This window comes from Sapajus apella, unplaced genomic scaffold (genome assembly GCF_009761245.1).
Source record: "Sapajus apella isolate SASKATOON/1434 unplaced genomic scaffold, GSC_monkey_1.0 scaffold1, whole genome shotgun sequence".
Taxonomy (NCBI): domain Eukaryota; kingdom Metazoa; phylum Chordata; class Mammalia; order Primates; family Cebidae; genus Sapajus; species Sapajus apella.
Window position 1 is genome coordinate 67,777,415 of NW_022436941.1, and position 22,758 is coordinate 67,800,172.

General features: G+C 38.4%; 1 protein-coding gene across 1 annotated transcript in view; it reads left to right on the forward strand.

Moving 5' to 3' along the window:
- The window catches only part of MRPS27 (mitochondrial ribosomal protein S27), a 99,980-nt gene that overhangs the window by 67,613 nt on the left and 9,609 nt on the right, over positions 1-22,758 (forward strand). The window contains exons 5-7 of the mRNA XM_032278802.1: positions 13,582-13,696; positions 17,789-17,867; positions 19,433-19,548. Coding sequence (XP_032134693.1) covers positions 13,582-13,696; positions 17,789-17,867; positions 19,433-19,548 — 310 coding nt within the window. The remainder of the gene's footprint in view (positions 1-13,581; positions 13,697-17,788; positions 17,868-19,432; positions 19,549-22,758) is intronic.

Here is a 22,758-nt window from a genome sequence, read left to right on the forward strand (position 1 = left end):
CCTTGGATGGGTGGCACGTCCTACACAGGTAACTACTTTCTTCTGAGTTCTTGCCCCAACCGCAGATCCAAGCCATGAGCAGCACTTAGCAGCTTCTGTTTTGAGTGGTTCGATTTATCCTCCATAGGCATCCATGCTCCTTAGCTGTCTACTTCAATCAGAGGCTGGTGGGCACTGAGCTGACACAGAGCTCAAGGTATAAACCCCGTTGCATTATAACAATGCCTTGCCAAGCTTGTGGAAACCAGCCCAAGAGCAAAACATGATAGGTAAATTGACTCTTCCTTACGTCACCCTCCCTTCTCCCCCCTAGACCTTTTTCTGTCGTAAATAAGATCAGAAACCCTGCCACTGGTCATCAGCCTGACTGGCAAACCTTTACTGATTGCCTTTGGGTCTCTGTGATTGTATAAAGCCTCTCTGTTGTCCCCTTTCCTTCACCTTCCAGCTCCTGTTTGAGACTGACTTGAGAGGAATGAGAGGGCAAAGGACTCTTCAACTTCTTACTGACCCTCTCCTTCCTGCTGTATTCCATCCCCTCTGGCTAATGGCAGTCAGATCTTTGCTACACACAGGTACCCAGCACTGTGAAAGTCACCTGCCATGTGGATGGAAATAGTCATAAAAGTTCACATTTAACTCAGTGGACCTTAGAATGAAGCTGCTGTTGACTGCTCTGCCCAAGTTGTCTGAAAGCACCATGTGCCAGGCATTTTCATTTTACATGTTTTGTCTCTTTAATCCTCATATCAATCCAGAGTTGTACCAAATAGACGGGATACAACTTTTACCAGTTAGAATCCTGAGTCCATTTTAGAGTCAGCTTCCTGAGGTTCTAACATAGGAAGAAGTTCTGTCTGATGCCAAATCTTATATATTAACTACTTCTCTGCTGTCAAAGACAGTTATGCCACAAGCCTTAGCCTTAGAAAGGATGTACATAAGCAGTACCAGGCAGAACGTCCTCAAGTGCTAATAGACTGGATGCAGTGGCTCATGCCTGTAAACCCAGCACTTTGGAAGGCCGAGGAGTTCGAGACCAGCCTGGGCAACATGAGACCTCCTCTCTACAAAAAAATTTAAAAAGTTAACCAGGTGTGGTGGCACACCTATAGTCCCAGCTACTTGGGAGGCTGAGATGGGAGGATCCCTTGAGCCCAGGAGGTCAAGGCTGCAGTGAGCTATGATCTCACCATTGCACTCTAGTCTGGGTGACAGAGCGAGACCTTGTCTCTAAAAATATATATCTTAATATTGTTTGTATGTGTGCATATTTTTACTGTGTTTGGTTCCAAAAAGAATTATAAGCTGGCAGAAGACCTAAATAACTCCTATGCGATTTTCATAGTAACTCAGTGGTTAAGGTATTATCATCTCTATTTTATAAATGACAAAACTGATTCTCAGATTAAATGACTCAGTTAGTGAGTCAGGGCTGGGTTCTAATCAAACAGAGCAGCCCTTTGTCAGAGATTTCCCCAGTGGCAGTGCAGTTAGTTTTCACAGTGAAAGTGGCATCCAGTCCTCTCTTGTGAACAGTAAGTTTGTCGCTCCTGTCCCTACTCTTCTGCCCCTAGAGAAACGGCGTTACTGTGGTTTGGTTCTGTCCTCTATCAGTCAGGCCCTTCAATGCAGAGTCAAAAGGTCATGCACCTTGAAGAACTCAACACAGAATACATCCCTAAGTAGTAAAGGTATAAAAATTCACATGAGAATGATGGACACTAACTTTCTTGCTCTAGGAAGTGAGAGGAGGGTACAGCATTATCTCTATCATTTTTATTTCTTAAGTATACCCAAAGAAACAAAACAGACTATTGGGAAGAAGAGAGAGAAGTTGGATTTATTTTCCTATTGAGAGCCAGTTTTTCAAAATTTATTATCAGGGTGTTATGAAATAATCAGTGTTATAAAAATGAGAAATACCTATGATGCTTATAAATTAACCTTCTATACTTGTTGTCAATGATCAGAAAATACTTGGGTTTTTGTTGTTGTTGTATTTGTTTTTTTGAGACTGAGTCTTGCTCTGTCGCCCAGGCTGGAGTGCAGTGGCGCAATCTCGGCTCACTGCAACCTGTTGCCTCCCAGGTTCAAGTGATTCTCCTGCCTCAGCCTCCCAAGTAGCTGGGATTACAGGCACATGCTGCGACGCCCAGCTAATTTCTATATTTTTTAGTAGAGATGGGGTTTCACCATTTTGGCCAGGCTGGTCTCAAACTCCTGACCTCAAGTAGTCCACCTGCCTCAGCCTCCCAAAGTGCTGGGATTACAGACATGAGCCACTGCACCAGGCTGAAAATACATGTTTTTGATCATCCCAGTCTAACCTCATTGAAGGTAAGGAGATGTTTATTTTTGTCTCTTAGTGCCCACACAATATCCTGATTCATGGTAGGTTGATGAATGAATGATCAGATGTGGAAGAGAGGAGCTTTGCCCTTATCAAATGCTCCATTCTGTTGTAATAAGTAATTTCATATAGGTGTAGAAGTAGAACTATTCTCTTTGCAGCTTTAGCATTCAGCTTCGCCTTAATGTTATTCATGCTTTTTTTTTTTTTAAAAAAAAATCCCAGCTTTCTTTTTTGCCTAAGATTAATGAAGGAGAAATTGTACCTGTTCACTAAAGGCTGCATTCATTGCAGCAGCCATGTATATTTGGACAGCCTACATGCTATCATACTTGAAATTCCACTTAATGTACATTCATAAAGGACAAGCTCCCCTTCGAACTCAGTGTAATTATTCAGTATATGAGCTCGTGATGTTTAAGAAACTAGGGAGACAGAGGTATTTTCATAGCTTGTTATCCTGTCCTCTCCCACAGAGTGCGGCCATGATCTGACACATGATCAATGGGCCCAGCCCTTTTTAGGATGCAGAAGATGCTCCCTTTGTCTGTGGATCACAATGACAAACAATAGCGACTTCTGCAATGATACTTTGCCTCCCTTGTGTTCAAACTTCTTCAGTTAAGCCTGTCTGAAATCTATTTAACTATTATACATCAAAGCTTTTTTTTTTTTTTTAAATAAAAATGGTGAGGGTGGAACCAGAAAGGAAAAACTGTATCTTTGCCAAGGAGCTCTCTCTCCTTCCCCTATGACTCATACTTAGGAAAGCTGAGGGACTTTGGAAAGCTGCCTGAGTCACATTGAGGCAGGTCTCCTGGCAGTTTCAGATATTTTTTAAAATTTTCTCAGGCAATAAAAGATGTTTTTCAAATTGTTCATTCCCTCTTTCTGGGCCAGCCTAAGAGCTTTTGTTTAGCTAAAGTATGGCTTTTTTTATGCGAGATTCGCCAGCCATAACAGATGAACCCAGAACTTTGTATTTGGTTTATTACTAAAGAAACAGCTCTTTCATATTCAAAATTGTAACTGTTCTTTCTTATGATTGTTATGTATCCTATTAAAAGGAATTGCCTTGTTCCTTAGCCTTCCTATGACGTGAAGTTTGCATTTGGTCATTGTTAAGAATTTTCTTAGCATATTATGTTTGTACAATTTCAAATATTCATTTAAAAAAAAGTTTGGGTTTTGGTATGAGAGACTAACTTGAGCTAAATAGAGGAGCTGCCTAGTAAATGTATGATAGTCATAACAGTTTTTACTATTTGGCAGCACAAGAAAGAAAGGTCATCTTAATTTTTCTGTCTTTACATATAAACAACTAAGGGTTTTTATTTGTTTGGTGAGTGGTAAAGTAAACCTTTCTAAAAACCAATTGGACTGACAAATATAAATCTCAATTTTTAAATGTCTTTCCTTTTTAAACTGCAAATAGTGATTATGTTCCAAAAACTGTCAAGTAACTTCTTAATATCTCTGTAATCACCCTATCCTACTCCCTCTTTTTTAAAGAGTTCAACCATTTATGCTGTAGGAATTGCCAGACAACAGAGGTTTGATAAAGTAACCGTATATGAAACAATAATTTATATTATGTAGGAAAATTACTTTGGATGATGCTCTTAGATATAAGTTGAATTGCACTGAAGTATTTGAGTAGAAAATAAAATGCTTTACTAAGGGAGTGATCAATTGCTGAAAATTTTATTTTGTATAAAATTCGATTTTCAGTTAGAATGTACTTTAGGGACCTTAAATTTAACTTTAGCTGATTGTATCATTTCACCTTGAAATTTTAGATGCCAACTTGCAGGGTCCACCATTCCCGTAATAATCTCTGTTGGTTGCCCAAAGTGGGTACCACCTGGTGGGGGAATGGAGGCTAGTGGAATGAAGTCAGCTGTGGACTGAATGGATGCTTGCTTATCTTTGAGTCTTTATTCACTTGTTTGCATCACTGCCATTTTTCTGGTGTAATAGAAACTTGTAAATGACTGATGTTTTAATGAGTGGATATAGGTTTACTGTCTCTTAGGATAACTAAACTTAAGTGCTGGTAGGAGTTCCAAGGGTCTGGTCTAGTCCCGAGTTCAGGTATATTTTGTTTGGCCCATAAACTGTGTTTTTATAAAGAGTATAATGAAATCACTTTGTTGCTCTTGTCATACAAGCAGCTTTGTACCTATTGTCTTACATGATTCATGCATTTATATTAACTGACTGGCCCCTGTAGACATTTGGGTTTGTGATCCAGATAATCCTACCTCTTCGTTTTACAGTTGCAGGAACTGAAACCCTGAAGGATTGAGTGACTTTCCAAAGTTAAACAGCTAGTTCAGGGCAATTCTAGAACTGTTTTACATTGAGTTTATTTTTCTCTTGATTCTGCTCCTAAATTTAGAATAGATGTTGTTTATTTTTCACTGTTAGAGACCTTTGTGAAACCACAAAGATGTTTTTTAAAGATGTCTTACAAATAAAAGAAGTTGAGAGGCAATGGTGGAATAACGAGAGTGAGGGGTCTAATTGAGGTCCTATTAGTAACTGTGCTTATCTTGCATATATCATTTTATTTCACTATATGCATCAAGATTCCTCATCTATAAAGTAAAGAATTAGACTAAACAATTTTACCTCACCTAGAACAGGGCTAGTAAATTCTCAGTAAGTAGGCCAGTATACAATATATATTGAAGGTCCCTACCAGCACTAAATTAAAGATTCTCTAATTCAATGTTAACTTTTTTCTCTCTCCTATCCCCAGTTTACTTGGCCTAGGTTGCTTTCAAAGCCTCTTCCGGTGTTGAAAGGAGTCTATTTTTTGATTGAGTTCCTGTTAGAGAAATTCTTTGAACCCATGTACTCTGGCTTCTGTCCTCAACTTACTGGTTTCCACTCTGCTGGCAGCTTGTCTGTTCCCTCGGCTTGCATTGCAGAATCCATGTATCATCCTTTTATGTATTGTGGGAAGGAAACAGTAGGGGGAATAAGTGAGGACTCCGTGGCTTTCTACAATGACCACATACTACTCCACTTCCTCTGCCATCTTTGATCTCCTCCTGCCTTATACAAAAAAGGCAGCATTTCTTCTTGGCTTCAACATTATATTTAGGCAGGATAATACTTCACAACCAGAAGTGAATTACTGTTTCAAATATAAAAAATCCTCATGGATTTCAGCATGCGTTATTGGTATTCATACGTTTTAGCGTGCCTAGTCACTGTTGCCAAATCATCAAGCACCTACTTGAATCCTTATTCTCTTGTTTGTAGGATGCAAAATGATAGCTTGTCTCCTGCCTTTTAAGAGCTTAAAAGCTTACTAGAGGAGTCAGTAAAGTTACAGAAATAGAAACTAGCTATGAATTTGGATTGTATCAATGGAAGTATGTCCAACCTTACGTCTGCTACAAACAAAGAATGCCTAGGGTTTCAACTTTTTCATGTGTTAGAGAATCAGAATGTTTAAAATACTGAGATGCTTTTCTTCTTTTAAAAAAATATGATTCTTTAGAAATCCTGATTAGTACTGAGCTTCTCTTCCCTGAGAAATACCCCTAAAGAAATCCATAATCTCACACACAAACACATAAATCTGCTCAATACCGGCTTAATTCTTTTCTGCTTTTACCCTGGTGTGCTTCATCTCCTGGGCCAGGCTCTTTGCCTGGTTTCTTTTTGTGGCAGACTTAATCCTGACAACTTCACTAAGCCTAGCATACTCCAGAAATTCTGGTTTTTATTTCTATTCTACTCCTTTGTTTTCCTCCTTTTTTTCCTATCTCATCTTTCATTTTCCCAGAATTATTCAAAACCAGTGTTTAATATATGTGATTTTCCTATCTTAGTCATTGTATTATTTATGATTTTACAGAAGTTGTATCTGCAGTTTCTAGCCAGAGCTTTAGAATACATCAGGAAATGTTTGCATCTGTCTAAAACTGGTTGATTTATTGCCCATAGATTTCCTACTCAAAACCAAAATATTTCTCTTATCTCTGCGCAAACCAAGCCAGTTTCCACAACTTTATATGCTTTTATAAATGACTGGTTCCGGGACCCAGTTTTTCTCAACTTCCTGGTGTTACTAACTAAAGGCCCTCTGTAACCTAACCTTGGCCTTCAGCAGCTGCCTCTCAGTCATGAAGCTGACCTGTGAGTCAGTATTTGTACAGCTTTAGAGTGGCTGGAGAAGTCTTACCGGCTGCTTCTGGGTGCAGTTTCACTGATATGTCAGGTGGTGGCCACAAAGCCATTTTCTGCTTTAAGGACCATCTCCAGAAAGGCACCTCAGCAATCACTGTAAATACTTATTTCTTCTTTCATTCTCCCCACAAATAATTCTGCCTGGTTATCTACACATATTGCTTTTTGGAGGCTGATGAAATAGTGGTCCAGGCTTTAGACAAAGAACAACTGGCTTTATTTTGACTGGCTCCCTTATAAACCAGAAAAGTAAGAGAGAGAGAGCAGCAGAGCATAGAGTTTGTCTATAGGTGTTTTTTTTCTGTATCAGAAAGGGAGAGATGCCATCTTTAAGATAGGAGTTAAGGTTAGGCATGATGGGAAGCTGAGGCAGGAAGATCACTTGAGGTCAGGAGTTTGAGATCAGCCTGGTCAACATAGCAAGACTTCCATCTCTACAAAGAAAAGAAAAAAGAAAGAAATGGAATTAAAAGAAATTAGTAGATCAGTGGGTAAAGAATATAAATCACTGTGCCTAAACAAAAGGCAGCTACTCAGTGAATACTTAAATGAAGCAGAACTGTGCCTTCCAGACTGAGAGTTAGATCTGGCAAAACAGCAGGCCGATCAGAGAGCAGGGAGAGAGAATAATTTGGTGACATGTGTCCTACTTTTGATTGCTTTCTCTTTCATGAGAGGACACGGATGATAAGAATAACTCTCCTGGAGTAGTTTCTAGTATATCATATCTATTCCAGTGTATTTCCAGGTGAAATGCTAATGGCCTCTTTTTTTAAGCCCTTGGTCTGACAAATTCAGACTTTGATATCTAACAAGTCCCTCTATTATCTATCTTCATTTCAAAAAATGTGTTGTTATGCTGCATTTATTTAGCATTCCACATTTGCAAAATTCTATGCCCCTGTTATTCTCTACCAAAAATCCACTTACTCATCACCCTTTTTAGACTAGCAGGCAGGGATTCCAGAAGGCCTAATGACTATATGTAGGGCTCAAAAAAACACTACTCACAAGCTGAGTTTTAATTTTTTCAAATTCTTCTTGGAAACTGACAGAATATAAATTATAAGCCAACCAATAGATATTGTGGTAGTGTTATTACCTTATTTGCTTTTCCTCTGATAAAATTAATAACTCTAGATCTCTAGATCTAGAAAAGAGCCCAAAGAGGTTACTCATATAAAATTTGCTTAAATGGACCAGCAAACCCTGGAGAGGTTGACTACAAAGGGGCCTTATCTAGATTGTGGTCACGATTATGCAACTGGATGCGTTTGTCAAGATTCATAAAACTATAAACTGAAAGTATGAATTTTACTGTTTGTACTTTGTATCTCTGTAAACTTGACTTTAATTTTTTAACAATTAGAAGTTCTAAAGAAAAATGTTTTTATCTGCATTGTGAAGGTAGATAGTGAATTCATTGAAAATATTCAATCCCAAACTGGCTGACTTTTGGTGGCAGGGGAGGGGAGGTGTTTTGGAGGTGATTCTTGCACTTGGCGCTTTTATTTTGTGCAGGCTAAGAATGTGTATGTGGAAAGTTAAAATTACCTTAAATTATTTGAGTAAGACTCTGAGATCCATAGCAGGAAATTTTATCCTATAATACTGGTGTTTCTATTATTGATTTCTGTATTAAACCTCGCTCTCTTTTTTTAAGTACTTGACAAAAATAAAATAGTCATTAGAAAATTATCTTATCAAAATTTGATTTTATTTGTGGTCATAAGGGGCAACTAATAAATATTTTGAAATTAACAATTCTGAAAGCAGAATTTCTAGAAGGATGAAAAAGAAAATGTCTTTTTGGAATGAGAAAGTAGGTAGCAGTGATTGAATCAGATTCTGAGTTAAATAGTCACATGACACTTTTGTTTTTGGTTCTAGTTCAAGGAAGCACTCATTCCTTTTGATAATTGCTAACTTTACTTCGTTGATAAGATCCTTGGTCCACACTATAGGCTTTGGAGCCAGCCGTATTTTCTTCTTGGCATTCTTTTTTTCCACCCTTTACCCTGGCCCCCTCTCCCATCTCTGTGTCTACCCAGCTCGGTGGCTGAGGTTCCCATCTGTAAAGCCTGTTGCCACAGGATACAGAATTCACTGGGGCGGAGGGAAAGCTGCATGTGTGTGTTTAAGGTTGGTGGCTCTTGGAATCAGATAAACATTGTAGAAAGCTTGCTCATTCATGTGGAAGAGCCAGTGTTGCAGCTAAATGGTGGAGCTGTGAGCTGTTGGGCTTCAGGCTCTGGCATCTGTGTGTTGGGCCTGGTCAGCCTGGAGCATTTTTATTTGTGATACCAAAAGAGCTGATGAGCATTGCCACTTTAGCCATTCAACAATAACAAAACCTTTATTTCAGCCCTATAGAAGAAAGGTTATAGCCCACTTTTTTTCTTTTCTTTTTCTTCTTCTTCTTTTTTTTTTTTTTTTTTTTTTTTTTTTGGTATGTATGTGTGCTGTGAGTGCTGCATGTGTATGTGTGTGGGTAGACGGGGTCTCGTTGTGTTGCCTAGACTGCTCTCAAACTCCTGGCTTCAAGACATCCTCCAACTTTAGCCTCCAAAAGTGCTGGGATTATAGGCATAAGCCACTGTGCCTAGCCTTTTTTTTTTTTTTTTTTTTTTTTTTTTTAATTAAATGATGAAATTGGTCAAACAGGAAATCCCATGCAACTTTACACACAGTCAAGTGCTTCCTATATTATCACAGTCTCTGGTGTTTTTCTTTTCACTCTTGATCTCTTTTATGTAACTTCTCTTCCCTTCTAAGAAATCTCTGTGATATCCAAGACTTTCACTCCCATGTCAGTTTGGCAGCCTGTGATTCTGCTCTCCTCCTGGTAACATCAGTATTGAATGAGCAGCAGTGCAGGCAGATGCCCTGAAGAGTTCTGAGTATGGCCTGAGTTTTGAGAAGAGGAAGCTTCTCAGTTCCTGCCATTTGGTTGGCCATGATTTGGCTTCCTAGGCAAGCTCTGTCTTCACCTGAAAACCCTACTCAGCATTGCGGACAGAGATGTCTTTAGCCATGGGATACCAACTTTTAGAACTAGAGCTAGAACTTGAGAGTTCACTTTGTCACTCTTTCTTGTGCCCCTCCAAGAAATACACATTTCCTTGGAATTGTAAGTGTACTCGCATTTTATAAGCTGAAAGCTCAGAGTACCTTTACCCTTCATGAACACAACCTTGTTGGGGTTATTTGGGTTGTATTTGTTAATCTTTCCTACACTCACACAGTTTGCCTATTTTGACAGCCTGCTGGCCTCAGCAATAATAAAGCTTCTGTCGAGGTGAGCAAACAGCTGATGACTTAGGCGCACAGAGGGGACTCCTACAGTGGCTGTCTGTAATCTGCCAGGCTGGTGGTCAGAGCAGGCAAGAACAAAAGCCAGTCTGTTTGCAGTCAAATTGGAAAATCAATGTGTTAGTTGTATTCTTTTCTCTTTGCCTTTCTCCTGGCAGAAAGGGAGAATGCTCTTCCAGCAGTCCACAGAATCATTCCAGGCAAGTGCCCATTCCAAAGACTCACTCACCTGTCATATTACTACTGGAAGTTGAGAAGTCCTTAAGTTTAGTTGACTTAAAAAGTCACCAACAGGAATTTGTCTCAAACTTGCCATCCAAAATTGAACCTTGCTGGTCCAGTGTTTTGACTTGTTTATATTCCAGATAGCCACTCAAATAAGTTTCTCTTTTTAATGCTGATGGGGGCCTAGAAAGGAGTTCATTTACTGCCTGGGTGGGAAATTCAGGAATTGCCCTTTGGGCAGCACATTTTATGGTATGTGTGTATTTCACTGCTATTCCTCAATATATTTCTTGTGAGAGTTCATTGAAAATGTCTTAGGCTGAGCACAGTGGCTCATGCCTATAATCCCAGCTCTTTAGGAGGCCAAGGTGGGAGGATCACTTGAGGCTAGGAATTTAAGACCAGCCTGGACAACATAGCAAGACCCTGTCTCTACAGAAATAAAGAAGGAGGCAAAGGCAGGAGGATCGCTTGAGTCCAGGAGTTCAAAGCTGCAGTGAGCTGTGATCTTGCAATTGCACTCCAGGCTGAGTGACAGAGTGAGACCTTATCTCTCAAAATGTTTATAAAATAGAAAGAAAATGACCTAACCATAATTGGGTCTAGGATTGTTAGGGCTTAGAGAGCAGAGCTTATACCAAGTAGCCTTGTCCCAGGATAGGAGAGGGAGGAGACTTATTAGACTTCTCTGAGTCTCTTGACAAATATCTCAAAGGGCTGCTGTGCAGAGATGATTATACTCAATGTGTGAAGTCTTGAGTAACTTTCCCTTCAGGCTTCTAAGAGAGAAAGTCTGTGAAGGAAGGGCTTTTGAGAAGAAAAGACTTTCCTGCTCTTCTATGTGTTGAAGTTAGCCTTAGAAGCTTAGCAAATGGCTTAAAATACGTTTTAATTTGAGCTTTGAAGGTCTAAAGCTAGGCTCTCATTATCAGTCTTTGTTATTTTTCAAAGCCTAAAAGTGATCTGCTGATCATGAATAAGAGAAAGGTGTTTGGTTAGATATGGTCATGGTGTTCTTATTGTAAAGTTCATTATCAAAGAAAAAGTTACAACTTTAGTGGTCACTGGAAGCATCCTGAGCCAGACACTTAGATTTAAAATGAGGATTAAGTCTAAAATAATCTTGAGTGAGAGTGGTAATTGGCATTTGATATACTTTTTTCCTGAAGTCATTACCAAAAAAATCATATTTTGTTTTGTGTCTTTTTAAAGGAAAAATTGACTAAACCCAACAACTGCTACTACCAAAAAACCCTTTAGCCTCCAGCAATCTCTTTTTGTCTTTGGTACTTATCATGCCCCACCATTTATTATTATTAAATTATGTGTGCATCTTTTTTGTAATGAGACTATAAATGCCCCAAACAGGGAATTTACGTGTCTTTATATATACTATAGACATTAACAAAATGATTGGTGCATACTAGCATTTAATACCAGTGTTGATTAAAGCTCTTTTTTTTTATTAGCCGAAAACCTATGGGCCAAGAATTGTGTCAGTACAGGAATCAGTATTGAGCAAGTCAGTCTCTGTCTCTGTTAACCCAGGAACTTACAGGCTGATGAGGAGGCATCACCATCATTGAGGCAGTATACCTGATATTTTACTTGACTTTTTTTCTTTATTTAAACTAATTTTTAATTGGTCATTTCATTTTAAATCTCAGATTTTTCAGAGAAACAAGAATCAGGTAGCTAAACTATTGATTTGAAAATGTTGCCTGGACAACATAGGGAGACCCTATCTCTACAAAAAATTAGCTGAGTGTAGTGGCATGCACCTATACTCCCAGCTATTCGGGAGGCTGAGGAGGAAAGATTGCTTGAGCCCAGGAGTTAGAGGTTATAGTGAGCTAGGATTGCACCACTGTACTCCAGCTTGGGCGATAGTGAGATCCTGTCTCAAAAAATAAAAATACAAATATAAAAACAAATGTAAGCGAAAGCATGAAATACTAAAAGGTATATTTTGTTTCATTTCTTTGCAGAGGAACTTAAAGATTGAGGATCTAGGGCCCCTATACTGTGCCTTTCTCTGGCCAGGTCACTCTCATCCTAAACTTAATTTGACGTATTTCTGATTTTTAATGGGCTAATTTGTAGAGAAAAATAGAGAGAGAAAGACATTTTCCAGCAAAACCTGAAATATTTAAGAGAATCAGGTGACCTAGAAGACCCTAAATCCATAAAACATCTTTGGATCTTATTTTTGCCAAATCTGTCACCAGAGCACTAATAGATATCCTAAATTAAATACTATTTCTCACTTCCTCTTCTTTTTTTAGCTATTACTTTGGCAAAGAGCCTATTCAGAGGAAACTATCCCAATAGCAGATGGCAGGAAATAACAGGAAGCAGACTGAATAATCAGCCTCTAAAAACCACTACAATTCATCTGTACCTTGACTCTCAAACATGGCATGGACTCCTTTAGCACTAGGTTTTTATCTCACCTTTTTCTTTTTTAGAAGACTTTGATTAAACTCTTAGTTTGTGGGGCCCAGCAATTGGCCTGCTTCCTGAATGATTAAGGAAAACATGGGGACTTCAGCTAACATGATACAGTATATGAGGGTCCATCCTAATCAAAGTAGATAAATAAAAAGAGGGACTACAGAGCCCTTTCCACCCCATCTCACAGCCCAATCTCTACTCTGAGTCTTGTCACGGACCCCAGGAACTAGGAGCAGCAGCTTCCATCCCAGGTGTTAGCAATGTGTGTGAACTCAGGCAAAAGCAGCATTTGGAATTCCTTTCCAAGCACCATTCCTTTGTGGGAATACTATTACTGTATGTAACTCATCCTGGACTGCTTCAGACTTTTAAGACCCTGTGGGGAGCTCTAGGAAGTAAGGGATAAACTGACAAGCTACAGTGGAGCTGGGAAGAACAGTGTGGGATTGTGGATCCTGGAGGGCATGAATGTTAAGTTTTACTCAACTTTTATTTCTTAGTTTCCTGTTATTTCTTTTATTTCCTCTGTTTTCCTTTGACTCAGTGAAGAGTATCCCAGTCTCTCCTAAGAGCCAAAGAAATCCCACTGTTACTCAAAGCTGATTCTCCTCTACAGAGTTGCTGTGCTATCCTATTTTTCATTTTCTTCATCTGTTTTAAACTTCCAAAGTTTCAGCTTAAGCTTCACATCTCTTTTCTAATGAAACATCTGTTTATATAATGCCATGATTAGTATTTTCCACAAATCATTTTTCATAATTCTGTTAAAATAAGATGTTGAAGCAAGGGGTATAAGGAATACAATTTTGGTAAAATTTTTTTGTTATTTATTAGTTTGCCTTCTCTTCTGTTTACCATTTCAGACTTGGTGGTTAATGAGTTTCATTCTCAAGTTTTTGTCAGTTGTTAACTTTTATGAATTTCTGTCACATTACACTCGGTAAATATCTAAGAGAAGAACCTATTGATGGAAGATGTGTTTTGATATTTAAGAGTTAAAACCAGTTTTCTCTCTTCTTGTGCTTATTTAGATTTCGACACAGCCCCAACAGCTGGTACCTGAGAAACTGGACTATCCACACTTGGATTAGGCAGTGTCTAAAATACGATGCACAAGACAAAGCCTTATATACCCTTGTGAATAAGGTGAGTGGTTCCGTGGATCTGCAGCCTGTTTTCCTGAGTTTAGATGATATGGTGTTTGTACCTATTATGGTACAGCAAAGAATAACACCAGAAATAACTTTTAAAAATTATTTGGCCTTAAATATCCTTCTTATTAACAGAATGGGGCTGGGTATAAGTTCATTAATAAATTTTTTTTAAATCCCATAGCTGCTGCTTTTCTAAACATAGTGACTCAGAAAAGGACAGGAATAAGCAAAAGGTAGTCTAATCAGAAGAACTGTGTACTGGTGGTCATTTTATTCTTTATTGCTAAGCCTTAGGTTTCTTGCCTGTTTCCTTCTGCTGAAGTTTAGGGGGAAAACCTGACCATGTTTGCTCCTATGTCTTTTGAGTCCCTGACTCCTCCTGTCAAGCCTGAGAACACTCTAGGATTAGGATCTTTCTGACTTTTACACCACCCAAGAGTTGAGTCTTTCTTACCTTCCTACTGTATATAGTAAATATAAAATAAACAGAACTTTAGAATGTTATTATTGTGAGTCTGAAGCTAAACACTAGTTTGAACCATAAAGACATTTTAATAGTCTTTTTATGAAAATGTATTATGCCTGTAATGTCACTGGACCTTGAAAGTTAGCACTGAAAAGGAATACTGATTTTGTTTTTGGGTCCCCCTTCTGTGCAGAATAGTTTTATTTCCATGACTTTGGTCCAATTCAAGTTAATATATATTATGCACAGTTTGTTTGTGAGACATTGGTTATTGATAGTGGATATAAAAATGAGTAACATTCTGTCTTTGCCCTCAGGAAACTTATAATTTAATAAGGCAGATAAGCAGGATTACTTATAAATTTAATATTAGGCAAATGTAAGTGCCATGCAAGAATATTTGTGAAGGTCAGGGACTGTGGCTCATGCCTGTAATCCCAGCACTTTGGGATGCCAAGATGGGAGAATCGCATCAGCCCAGGAGTTCAAGACATATAGTCCCAGCTACTCTAGAGGCTCAAGTAGGAGGATCACTTGAGCCTACGAGGTCGAGTCTGCATTGAGCTGTGATGAGACCACTGCATTCCAGCCTGGGCAACAGAATGAGACCTTGTCTCAAAAAAAAAAAAAAAAGTAAAAACAGCTTGGAGAATTAAGATGAGGGAATCCAATTGGAAGGAAATAATTAAAAGAGACATGAGGTACCATTTAAGATGGTCACCAAAAGATGCATGCTTGCACATGGAGATGGGCTGGCACAAACAGTATTAGCAGAGGCATAACTGGGCAAAAACAAAGACTCAGTTTGAGAGTAATACATTGCCTTTTTGCCTGGGGTATAAGGTATGTTAAGGGGAAGTGAGGAAGGGAGTAAGAGAGCTAGGTCCCTGGATAATGGATTAAATCTTGTTTTCTTCAGTTTAGAGTATAATGACACAGATAACACTCAAAGATTTCTATGATAACAAAACTAGGAGGGTCTCATTTTTGCTGCTTCTTGAGTCTTTTAGTAGAAAGGACATCAAACTAGAAATCAGAAGATCCAGGCTGTAGCCTCACAGGTTCCACTGATTGCTGGCAACTTTAGGCAAATAATTGTATTCTTCTAGATCTTAGTTTTTTCAACTCTAAGTCAAGGGTGTTGTAGTATATCGGTGATTTCTAACTCTGGCTGCTCATTAGGGCAGCCAGAGTTAGAAATCACCCAAGACGCTTTTTAAAAATTGTAGATGTTTGCCTCTGCTACTGAAATTCTAGTTTAATTGATCTGTCTGGGGCCCAGGCATTGGAATTTTAATTTTTTTTTTTTTTTTTTTTTTTTTTTTTTTTTTTTTTTTTTTTTTTTGAGACAGAGTTTCACTCATGTTACCCAGGCTGGAGTGCAATGGCACGATCTCGGCTCACCGCAACCTCCGCCTCCTGGGTTCAGGCAATTCTTCTGCCTCAGCCCCCTGAGTAGCTGGGATTACAGGCACGTGCCACCATGCCCAGCTAATTTTTTGTATTTTTAGTAGAGACGGGGTTTCACCATGTTGACCAGGATGGTCTCGATCTCTTGACCTCGTGATCCACCCGCCTCGGCCTCCCAAAGTGCTGGGATTACAGGCTTGAGCCACCACGCCCGGCCGGAATTTTAATTTTTTTTAAATAAGTTTAAATTTTTCGATCAGTTTTGGGTTCACAGTGAAGGGAAGGAAATTTATTTTCTTTCCCTTTTTAGGTTCTTAGTTGAGATGCTCTGCTGAAAACAAGTCAGATTAACAAAAGAAAAACAAGCAAAAGTTTATTAACACATGCTGTACTCATCACACAGGAAAGACATCAGTTCAAAAGCATTTCTGTCTCAAGGCAGTAGTGTAGGGCCTTGCTGAAATAGTATTTCAACCAAGAGCCATAAATCCTATACAGTGACAAGACAAAGGAGGAAAAAGTTCCAGTCTTTAAAGGTGGGAAAATGTGGGAAGTTAGTAAAATGTGTTCTCAGATTCCTCTGATTCCTGCTGGTACCTTCTCTGGGCTGAGAAGCAAGTGCTGTTCTAGGAAGGAATAATTTATGTGCTGCCATCAGGCAAATGGAGGCTAAGGAAGAGTGTTCCCCTGCATTTTCAGTGTCTTTAACTGAACATCCTCAATTATTTTGGGGAGAAATATTTTTGTTTCCTTCAACAGCAAAACTGAGTGGAAAGTACATAGATTTTCTACATACTCCCTGCCCCAGCACATGCATAGCCTCCCTCATAATCAACATCCTGCTCCAGGGTGGTACATTTGTTACAATTGATGAGCTTACATTGACAAACTTTTGTCACCCAAAGGCCCTGGTTTACATTAGGGTTCACTCTTGATGTTGTACTTCCTATGAGTTTGGACAAATGTATAATAACATGTACCCATCATTGTAGTATCATACAGGATAGTTTGCCCTAAAAATCCTCTGTGCCCTGCCTATTCATCCCTCATTGGTTTTGTTTGTTTGTTTTTTAAAGCTCTCATTTGATTCTCATTTACAGCCTGGGTTGAGAGTTACTGACCAGTTGATTTCTAAAATCCCTTTCAGCTTTAATGACTTATCATCCTAAAATATTTTGTTTTTACCCTGCCTTAGGGATTAATACTGATTTGGATGACTGCTTTGAGAAATGTAGACACTGGCCATGAGCTACAACCTATAAAACAGTGGTTTTTAGACAATTTTTTCATTTCAGCACACCAGAGACTCCTATATATAACTCCTGGAAACAGTGAATCAGTTCAGCAGTGATTCACAATTCAGGTGTTAGGACTGTATAAAAACCTCCCAAGGGGATATGGATATAATTTGGAAAAATTCCTCAGGTGTTTCTACTGGTTGCAAGAGGGAAGAATGGAGCCCTGTAGTGTATGGTAGTTGACCTTACTGAAGAATTTGAAACAAATAAAAATGCAGCCATAATCTGGATCATTGGTAGTAAAATGAGTATGCATGAAAATCACAAGAACCTCACTAAAATTTCAGGTTTCTGTGCCCAATTCCCAGAGATTCTGATTCTATAGGTCTAAGACGTAGGAATTTATCAGCTCCTAGAAAATCTATATTCTGCAGTTGCTAAAGGGATCCACATTTTAAGAAATCTGAATTCTCAAATATTGAGTTGTGTGATACAATATTCTAGAAAATTTGGAGTAAATATTTGTTGGCATATTTCTTGGGACCTTAAAAGCCAAACTAAGAACCAGAAAATGCTGTGTAATGTCTGCTTTCCCATGAAAGTCTGTTTTGGCATTGTTATTCATACTTTATAAAAGCCACTGAACTGTTTGGGGGCTTATATGGGTTTCTTTCTTTTTTTTTTTTTTTTAAAGCTATGATGAGGTGTTAGAATTGGGGCTTTATTTCTTACATATCAATTCTCATATCAGACACCCACTCAAAACTTTCTCACTCTGACCAGCAGTTCCGGTTACCATACCTCATGAGTCCTGGCTTCTATTTCACTGTTACAGATGCTGTAAAAGGATGGTCAAATATTTTAAAGCTAATGGTGGCAAGTTTTATTCTGAGTAATACATAGGCATACATTACAGACTAAATTAGATAATTTTCTCTTTTGTTTCCTGCTATGTTCATTTTCATTATAGGTTCAATATGGAATTTTTCCAGATAACTTTACATTCAATTTACTGATGGATTCTTTCATAGAGAAAGAAAATTACGAAGGTAAGAAACTAAGCCCAGATTCCGTGTGTAGGGCTTCCAACTCCCAAAGGGAGGTGTACAAATGTAAGACCTTCCCCTTTCTTATTCCTTAATAACATCTCTTCATCACTCTTTTAGTCAGAAAAGTTTTGATGATTGTCATTTATGCAAAATTTTTAAAAATATTATTCTTTTTATTTTTGCTGAGATAGAAAATATCAAAGTACATAAATGATTATAGAGGAAAAGTAAGTTAATTATACAGGCCAATCTAATTTCACTTCCCAAACTGGCTGAAATCCAGAATACAAATAAAGGATAAAGTAAATTTATTTTTCAAGTATAATTTTGGCTTCAGTAATGAACAGTTGGCAGAAATGAGATTTTTTTTTTTAACTGAATTTTGAGCCTATGCTCTTTTAAAATATTACTGGTCTGTTTGTTTATGTAAAAGAAAATCCCTTCCAGGTTCTTATTTTTCTGTTGACTTATTAGTTGACTACCTGGTCTGCCTGTCTATCTCAGTTTCCCCATTTGCAGAAAGAACATAGCAATTCATGCTTGTGGCCTCATTCAGAACCTTGACAACATGTGCAAAAACAGCTGGCTAGGAACAGCTGTAAATCAGTGCTATTTTATAATTATGAATATATGTAAAAATTGGTTAAAAAAATAACTCAGTCAAAAACATTTGTTGTGCTTGTGATATGAACAAGCTCTATATTTCAAGTCATTGTTAATATTCTCTACTTTACCACCAAATAACTACAGAAAAGAAATTGTTTGACTTGATTTTCCTGGCCTCCATTTATGTTGTAGAATGTCAAGAGAAAATAAAAATTGCAAGCCTGCACTCCTATGACCAGAATTCATGTGCAAACAAATATGTTATATGTTATACTCAGGGGCTTATAATTTATGAATGAACATTTCCCATTCCCTTCCAACAAGCATTATAAACTGAGCCTTATGGTCCTTTTTATAGTCATTATTTTGCTTTCTTTGAAATAATATCTGAGATTTCGGTTTTCCTTTAGTGTTTTGTCCTCTTCTGCCTTAACAGTGAAAAGGTACCAGAGCAGAGAATAGAGCAGTCAGACCAGCCTCTCTGCTCTGCTTGTCAGGGTGACCTTGAGAATATATGTTTCTCCTTTATGCCTTAGCTCTTCTAGCTAAAAGGTATGATGCCTTAAACTTGTATCACAGTATGAGCCATTTTCATATGTATTATCTTATTGAACTGTCCAAAATTCCTTTGAAGTAGATAAAGCAAATAGTATTTTATTATTATGAAGATGATACTGGGGGCCAAGAGAAATGAGTGGTTTATTTAATGTCCTTCAGGACATTGGTGCAGTAGCATCTGATCTAGTTCCTTGTGGTATGTAAAATAGAAGCTGAAGACTTAGGAAAAACCTAGTTTGTGGAAGAGCTAGGGCCAGAGCCCACATATTTTACTTCTTAATTCTGCCTTTTTTTTTTTTTAAACCATGCCCCACTTTTTAAGACTGTTTATAGTCAAATAAAGATTTGGTAATATTACCTACAACTAATTTTCTCTCATTTTACTTTCATCTTCTTGCTAGATGCTTTATCTGTGGTTTTTGAGGTCATGATGCAAGAAGCCTTTGAAGTGCCTTCCACCCAACTTCTCTCCCTCTATGTTTTGTTTCATTGCCTGGCAAAGAAGACAGACTTCAGTGTAAGTGATGTTCCCAAAAGCCGTATTAAGAACTTTAGAAAAGGCAAGCAGGGGCTTGCTCTCAAAAGCTAGAAAAAGCTGTCTGCCGGCACAACCAGGAATGAGTGTTCATGCTATACATTTTAGTTACTGGTTTCCAACTAATGGAATTGGTTGTTCTTCCACTTGAGAGAATCTCAAAAGAAAGTCCTTGTGCATATTTTGAAACTTGAGCTAAGCTGAGTGCACCTCAGACATTCAGAAACGGGTCATTGGTAATCATTGAGAGCTGGACATGGCATGTCACAGAGGCAGTGAGGCAGCTAATGTTGACCATTCATTACCTGGGGTATGAAATACTGATTATTTCATTTGTATCAGTATTTTCCTAAGGTTGCTCTAGGGCAGTTCCGTTTTGGAAAGTCTGGAATATCAAGTTTTGGTTTCAGGTCTTAGGTTTGAGTATTTAATCATTGTTTATTGTTGTCCTAAGAATAACAACAGCAATAACTGATATTTTATGTAGCACTTACTTTACACCAGGCTATGTTCTTGTTATAAATGTATTAATGCACTTAATTCTCACAACAACTCTAGGCAGATAAGGAGACTGGGGCCTAGAGATGTTACAGAGTAACCCCCCAGCTAGTAGATAACAAAGCCACCTGGTAAAGCCAGGCAGTCTGCCTCTGCCATCTGCCCTTAAACTCAGTTGTAACATCAAAAAAATCCCAGTTTGGGTAGGAACTGAAGAGGTCATTTAGTCTAGCCCACATTGTAAAGAGTAAGTGGCATGTTATGCCCTTTTGAGTGTCACAGTCTTACAGTATACCCCACATTCATTATTAATTCATTAGATACACTATATTGAACACATACAAATTCCATACATTGGCAAGTGCTAGCTATATAATGGTGAGCAAACACTTCCTACTTACGATCTAGGAAGAACACAGATGTTTAAATGAAACAATCACACAGGTATAAAACTGCGACTATTACGAGCACTCCAAAGGAGAAATCTATGAAAAGACTGTATTATAGGGAGTTTTGTCTGTATTTTAAACTTAAATTGGTTAGGAATGGCTTCCTTAAGGAAATATTTCTTAGGTTACTATTTGAAGGATGACTGGTAATTGGCTGGCTAAGTAGGGGAAGAACAGTCCAAAAAGAGAAAATAACATGTGCAAATGCTCTGTGGCAGAAAACTGAGTGAGCAGAAATGGCCTGGAAGAAGAAAGTCAATGTAGTTACAACAGAAGATGGTAGGGAGGATGTGGAGTGAGATAGGGCTGGAGAATGTAGGTCATACTGAGCCATTTTGTGTTCATGCTAAAAATTGCGAGAAACCCTTGAAAAGTTTGAAACAGAGGGTATATAATAATCAAATCTGTTTTGATAAGGTCCTTCTGGCGTACTCTGGATAAGCTATCAGAGCAGGGCAAGGATGGCTATGGTCAGACCATTTGAGAGGCCACCATGAATCTGTACAAGGGATAATGTAGCATAGAGAGTAGGATGTGATGCAGTTAGAGAGTAGCCAGTGGGCATATTTGGGAGGTAAATAACAAGATGAGGCAGGGAAGCAGGGGTCACATATTCTCTCCTCAGTTTCTGACTTATACATCTGGATGGAAGGGGTTCCATGGTCTGCAAAAGGGAACTTTGGGAAAAGACTGGATATTTTGAGAAAAATCATTAATGTGGCTCTGAACATGTTGCATGTTGAAATTCATTTGAGACAGTCACGAGATTTCACCAAGGAACTGGGGCTTAATGGAAAGATGAACTGGAGATATAATTTTGGAGACTTATATCCATGAGTAAATGTTGGCAAATGAGCCAGAAAGCAAAAAGAAGGCAAATCAGGAATGTGTTGGGCCACAGAATCCATAGGAAGACACAGTCTACTATGTAGAATGCTTCCAAAGAGGTAGGGTAAAATGAGAAATAAAAAAAGTTCATTGCATTTAGTGGCATGTGAGGCACTAAATTGTAACCTTGTTTCCTTAAAAGTAATGGAGCAGGAAACCAAATCGGAGTGGTTTGTAGAATGATTTAGAGGTATAGACAACTCTTTTGGATGTCTAGCTATGAAGTAGAGAGTAAAGAGGGAAAGATGGGAGAATGAGGATTTGCTTTGTATTAATAGAAGAGGCAAAGCATGAAACTGGAAAACTTTGAGGGCATTGATGAAACTGTACCTGAATTAGTCCATTATAGTATCTACAATAGAAATTAAAGACTTGGGCCAGGTGCAGTGGCACATGCCTGTAATCTCAGTACTTTGAGAGGCTAAGGCAAGAGAATTGCTGAAGGTCAAAAGTTTGAAACCAGGCTAGGCAACATAGCAAGACCTCATCTCTACAAAAATTGAAAATATAAAAAAGATATTAACCAGGCATGGTGGCACATGCCTGTAGTCCTAGCTACTCAGGAGGCTGAGGTGGGAAGATCCCTTGATCCCATGAGTTTGAGGTTACAGTGAACTGTGATCACACCTCTGCATTCCAGCCTGGGCAATAGGGCAAGACCCTGTCTCCAAAGAAAAAAAATAGAAAAGAAACTAAAGGCTTGGAAGAGATCTGTTATTTTATGTTGACACATAAATAGCTTCATATAAGCAGCAGTAGTTGCAGCATTCCCAGACAATGATCAGAAAATTTCTAAGACAGTCATCTGTTTGTTTTCATTCATCTTTTCTGAAGTCCTTTAGAAGTATCGCCACCCTTGCTGGACTCCTAACACATCAAAGATATCTATTGCTTAGATATTGTAGTGTTCATTTGACTTTAACCCCTACTACATCCTGATACTCTTGCTCATGTTTTTCCCTATGGGGAGGAAATCATGTTTTTAAGCCTCCTTATTTATTATTCACGCGCCCCACTCTTCGTGCAGTTTTAGGTGGGGAGAATCAAACTTCTTAGAGTGATTTGCTTTTGAAAGTAAAATGACCTGGTTTTTAAGTATCAGCTCTTTTATTTACCTGTGCTGCGGAAATGCTTGCGGGGGAGTTTTGTTTTTCTCCCGAGGTCTTTGCTTTCCTCAAAGATTGGGAAATAACCTCAAGAAATGACACTTGTATTGCACAAAAGCTATTCACAGTAAAGATGTTTGGGTGCTTTTATTAACACCTGGGGTGCCTCACTTGCACGTGGCTGCACTTGCAGCCTACAGACATTATTCCTTCTCTGTTCTCCCTAATCTCTGGATACAGAAACCAGTGCA